The 6,000-nt window shown below is 38.6% G+C and overlaps 1 protein-coding gene across 3 annotated transcripts in view; it reads right to left on the reverse strand.

The window, feature by feature from the left end:
• Positions 1 to 5,741, reverse strand: part of LOC127430668 (gamma-aminobutyric acid receptor subunit alpha-1-like) — a 45,859-nt gene extending 40,118 nt beyond the window's left edge. Inside the window, exons 1-2 of one of the 3 annotated variants that reach the window (XM_051680612.1) lie at positions 5,497 to 5,741; positions 3,286 to 3,386 (exon numbers count right to left, since the gene is read on the reverse strand). In XM_051680612.1, the coding sequence (XP_051536572.1) occupies positions 3,286 to 3,365 (80 nt within the window). In that variant the 5' untranslated portion in view covers positions 3,366 to 3,386; positions 5,497 to 5,741. Of the gene's footprint in view, positions 1 to 3,285; positions 3,387 to 4,127; positions 4,243 to 4,760; positions 5,094 to 5,496 lie in introns of those variants that run through there. The other 2 variants (XM_051680611.1, XM_051680613.1) reach the window with 2 other exon arrangements.
• Between the last annotated feature and the right edge of the window lie 259 nt (positions 5,742 to 6,000).

Below are 6,000 nucleotides of genomic sequence, written 5' to 3' on the forward strand. Positions count from 1 at the left end.
TCAATAAATGGATGACGTAGAGAGGGTGGAATGAGGTCCCGGGTCACTAAAGACCCGATGTATGCATTTGAGAGTTAATTATGCTGTCTCCTAAGTAGAGATTGACTGATGATCAGTTCCAATGTTTTTTTACTGATATTACCAATTTTCTGGTTAATCGGTTATTGTGTTGTTGTTTTTTTAATTTTTTTTTTATATTGAATCAACTGATAAATAGTACCATCTGTTGGGTGTGTAGAGAATAGTGCCTAAAATGGCAATACACTTCTGTAGGATCTGCAGGAAACAGCAGCGTTGACAGGTGGACAAAAGGAACTTTTAATGTCACTTAATTTGGTGTAACGTGTACTGTAACATTCACTTTATTTTCGCTATAATAATCATCATCCACGCAATCTCTACAAATCTGGAAAACAGTGTCTAACGCTGTGATAAGATGTTGCACTTTGACTAGCTAACCGATTAGGGAAATGTGTGGGAAAAAATTCTTATTGGCACAAGTATGTGTCTCAAATTGTTTTTATGTTGTGTGAGAAGTAGAGTGATTGTTTGTGATGTCCGTGAAGGCATTTTGCTGTTGGATTGACTCAAGACATGTTGCTCATGGTAAAAAACATGGCAAAACATAATAAAAAATAGTGGCTTGTGATTTTTTAATAGGCTGAGAAAAACATGAATAACAAGTGTCGATCGCTCTTCTTGCATATGCATTCATGTGTGCTAGAAAGCAGCTGTGGTACCAAGAGAGTATTTATTTTTATTGTCGATACTGTAGAAAGATAGGTATAATTACTTAATATATCTATTAAGCTACTTAATATTCAAATATATTTATATTTTAGTATTGACTTGTTACCGAAGTACTGTTACTTTTGACATCCATACAAGATGATAAAAACATTCATGGCTTTATCTAAAACATTTGGGGCTTAAGCCCCAGAAGCCCACCTCTTGTGCCACCCAAAATGGCAGTGGCTTACTATAGCAACCTGGTCTCATAGAATGAACGTTACTGTATATACTCTATATGCTTTCTATGTTTCACTGCAGTTTCCTTGTGAAATGAACACTAGGGGTGCTACAACAACTGTGCATTTTATTAATAGTCACACAAATCAGGAGTACAATTGCTGATTTTGATCTTATAAAAGCTTATTTTTCGCTCAATTACTCATCCCTCGCTATGGTAAGATATCTTTTTTTTTTTTTTTTTTTACTTTAACGCATGATTTGAAAAAAGTTTAACACTTGTATTACAGACCCACCTACATATACACACTTATTCCTATGTTATTAGCTTGCTTGGTAGCTCACCTGATGGAGCATTGGGCTTTGAGCTCAGTGACCTCGGGTTGAATCCAGCCAAAGACATACGAAAGTTAAAATAGTACAGAAGCGAAAATGACATGGTTGCTTTAGCTCATGTGCGTTTTCCTTTTCCTTTTTTTTTTTTTGTTTTTTTTTTTTGCATTTTAAAACACTACTGGTTTAGGTTAGGTGTTGATTAAGGGTAAGGATGTCTGTTTTGTTAAACTCGAATTTATCTTTTCGGACAATATTGGTTAGGTTGAGGGTAAAGTTTTAGGTTAGGGAGGTATGTTTGACTTATTAAAACCATCTAAAATTCACCATAAAAACCTCATCTGATTACAACCTCATTTATGTGGTTTTGGTGCCTCCCGCAGGACATTTCACTTGGAAACTGCAGCCAAACGTGTAATGAAGCATGTAATTTCAGTTTTGAAAAAAACGTAAATTTCATGAGACCACGCTGTACTTTAGCAACATGTTTACATCAAACCTTTTTGGAATCAAGTGAGTCAAGTCTCTCTTTTGGAGAGATATATGTGCGATGCCCCATATACAGCATTCAAAATCGGTCACTTAGGAGGTTCCATGATGCCTAGGATGCTGCCTTAAAAGCCAACTGCCTATGCAGGCAGCAAGGCAGCTCATTAGGTTTTGAAAAAGAGCTTATATCTCCAAAAATTGAAGTGAACACACTAAAGCATGCATGCCTAGGAATAATTTATATCACTGCAGACTCGGAATATGGGGGGGGTGAGAAAGAATATAAAAGATGAACAGATCAGATGCATAACATACTGCAAAATCCACATGCTAATGGGAAGCAAATAGATTAAACATTGTACACCAACCCCATCTACAGGTCATCTGAACAGCAATAGTGCAGCATGCGTGCTGTCCAGTGCAACGGTGCAGTGAGGCTTCTGCTGTCACGCAGCACAGTTTACAAACCAGACCTTGTATGCTGATGCCGTTTTTCAAGATGTTATAAAATATTCATGAGAATGTCAGCAGTATGTCACCTGTCTAATTTTATGAAACTGGTGGGAAGCGGGCAAAACACAGCTGTTTGCAATCAGGATTATTTTACAACCCAGATTATCAGTTTCCAATGCAAAAGTAAATAATCTGCATGATTGAAACATTCACCATAATCTTTCTGTTATTATGAATACAATTAAATAATTCCACACAGAATAATTCTGCGGCATAATTCTGTGCTTATATGGAACATAAATCCAATACTGGATAATGACCACTTAACAAACTTCACTAAATCAAAAGCCTTAATATTTCACTTCAAATATTGAATTATTGAATTAATTCAACAGAATCAAACCATGCAACACACATGCCTTATGAAGCCACATCCTCTCAGACAAAAGAAGTAAAGTGTAGATTGTGTATGCTTTGTTACAAACCTTTATTTCTTGCTGCAATATAAATTTATTGCCTAGCTGTAATAAAATATAGCAGTTTTTTTTTTTTTTTTTTTGTGGTTGTTCTTTTAACCTTTAAATGCAAGAAACTAATTCAATGACGTGCGTTGCTTACAGAGGATACACATGCACAGATTTTGAGCTGCAAATATATTATGAGAAATATGTGTGTGTGTTTGTGTGTGTTTGAACCTATAAAGAACTCGTGTGTGTATTGTGTGTACATACATAGCTTATATCAACATATGCATATATGAACCAGATTAATGTGTGTGTGTGTGTGTGTGTGTGTGTGTGTGTATATGTATATATATATATATATATATATACACTGTATAATGCATACTACAAAAACAATCACTAATAAGTGAACAGCACACATTAATTCATGTAGTTTAACAGCAACACTTAACGAAAGCTTAATTAGCATAGCATCTACTTTGAAATTATTTGAATATTAAAATGAAGTTATGTAAAGCAAAGATTGTTTTCTATTCCAAGATCCAATGGAAATACGTACCAACAATGTGTAACTTACCTTATTCCAGTCAGAACATTAACGACCAGTAAACAGGTCCAAATCCACAGCCAGGCTGCTCCTCTTCCACCCCACATCATTCCCCAAACGATGACTCCTCACTAAACAAGACAAAATACAAGGCTTAACACATTAATCTGCTTCACATGTGCATATGTCGATATAATCTATTGGAGGTAGGCTATGTGGATAAAGGGTAATGGACAAGCTTGGCTCAAGAATAAGTCTTCATTCAAAGCTCAAAGTTCCCCCTTCTGGAACTATGGAGAGAAAAGGTGGCATTTGGGTGGAGGAGGGGTGAAGAAAGATTTGTGGTATATGGCTGTTTATACATTACACTCAGGGAGTATGTGAACATAGCCCTTGTATGGAAAATAAAACTTCATTATTTTAGATAGACAATGTCAAAAGAAGTTGGTCTTGAGAGTCAATTCACATTTAACTAACTCCAACACCCTGACTACAGGATAGGGTATCTGTAACTTTAGTGATGCGTTAGGATGTCATAGATATATCTTAACTGATTTGTTGATTCACAACATTGTAATCTGAGATACAGCATGCAACGCATTTAATCACCCAAACAGAGACCCTTTAAACGTGTAATATCCTATGTCAGCTTGGATAAAATATCTCTACATTTCCCTATGCATTAAGCTTTAGAAATACTAATTTGTGTTCTGTGGCGGTCCAAGCCCCCTCATAGCTTGCGTATGGAGTAATACAAAACAGCAATAACATCCATGATCATGATGAACTATAAATAAATATCACAGTTAGGCATGACATTGTGACGTATGAAAAAGCCAGGAGATTCTCCGTGCAAATGCAGTCCCACTTACCTCTTTTAGTAAGCGATATTGTTTTTGTGTGCAAAAATGAACAAGATTATGCACCAGATCAACAGAGTGTTATTCAATACCAATGATATACACCAGTGCTTTGGCTCCGTCGGACACTTGGCACTAACGCATTAACGCAAATCATTACGCAAACAATCCGGAATAAAACACGGTGCGAATGATTTACAGCTCCGTGTATAAAACATGATCACTCGCAGAAGTGCTCTCGATTCCGACAGCGCGATGTGCATGCAGATCGGGGCAAAATTCCCTCACTTCAGGGATTACAATGCATGCAGAATCCATAACATCCACGCTCGCGATTGCATGTCTGAATGAGTAGGCTATATGACTCTCGCGCACCTCGGGATCATTTCTAAACACGAGCAGTAATTCAGCTGGAGTAATTAAGCAAACTGCGCGCTGTCATGTTCCAAGTTCGCCCTATATGTAAACACGCATGCCATAATCCTCGTGCATTTTAACGCATCTTCATCAGTGCAGCAGAGAACAAAATATAAAAAGTACTCTAGCCCTTGGAAATACCAGAGGTATAAGGCTATCTGCCGTTCTGGTTCAGCCCCCAATTTCACAATATAAACAACACGCGTATTTAGTCAACCATGCACTTACAGCGTTAAGTCGATCCTCAAACTTTTTGCAAATGTCTCTTTTTTTTTCCTGTTCGGATGCGAGGAGAGGATGCTGTGAGATGCGAGCTGTGCTGGATTTGAGCTCGAGGTTGGTGCTGATGATGCTGCTGCTGCTGAGCGCGCGCAGCTCTCGCGCACACTTCATCGAAACTCTGCCCAGTTTACCGCAAATTACTCATCTACCGACAACAAATCGCCTCGAAACGCCAATGTCGCCGTTAAATAAAGCTAGAAAAATTGTGCCGTGTCTCTGGGCAAACTGGATGGATGCGATATTAGATCATTCAGTCCACGGCGATTGTTACTAGGCTACTATAGAGGTGGCACCAATCTCTCTCTCTCTCTCTCTCTCTCTCTCTCTCTCTCTCTCTCTCTCTCTCTCTCATCGAAATGCCAATCCGCCCCATTTTTATATGCAGCACAATTTAACTTGCACTGCTGTCGACTTAATCTCTTTTCAGTGGCTGGAACATCAAATCCTCTTACATTTTTGATCTCTCTCTCTTTCATTGCGTTGCTTTGCATTTGATGCTTTGCGATGGCAGTCGTAGCACCCCCATCATAAGTAACGTGCTATTAATTATTACACCAACATTGTGAGCATTTCCATATATATAAAAAAGCAATTTCATGCATGCATGCAACACTATGCACGCCAAACCGCAATGCAAGCACGCTCACACATCCTAATAGAGTGGCATGCATGCATCCCTTACCGAAAAATCCCGATGAGACGAGTACTTCCAAAAATCACCTTGAACCCGTCTTTGCAAACCTCTCTCTTCTCACTGAGTCACCGCTCTGAATATTGCACAGCTATTTTCTTTTTCTTTTCTTTTTTTTTTTTTTTTTTTTGCGTGTGTGTGTATGCAATCAAAGGCTTAAGGAAGATCCGCAGTCCTTACAGCGCATCTGCAGAGCGGCTTTAACGATTCCGTGTGTTTTGCCTGATCATTTGCGTAGCGAGGACACAAACTAAAAGCCCGAGGGTGTTTTAAACGTGACATTAAGGAGGAAAAGACCGCAGCTCTATGAAATCACTGGCGTTATTAGAGGCCACCAGCGACGATTCAGCCTGTTGGGTGTTAGAAAGCGACGCTGGGACCGATGTGACACATTACAATGGGTTTGAGACAGAATCGATGACCCGTTTCAGACTCCGCTGCGTCTTTATTGTTCATACATCCATGTGCATGTGCATGTGCATGCATGCGTGAAAC

Source organism: Myxocyprinus asiaticus, chromosome 40, assembly GCF_019703515.2.
Source record: "Myxocyprinus asiaticus isolate MX2 ecotype Aquarium Trade chromosome 40, UBuf_Myxa_2, whole genome shotgun sequence".
Taxonomy (NCBI): Eukaryota; Metazoa; Chordata; class Actinopteri; order Cypriniformes; family Catostomidae; genus Myxocyprinus; species Myxocyprinus asiaticus.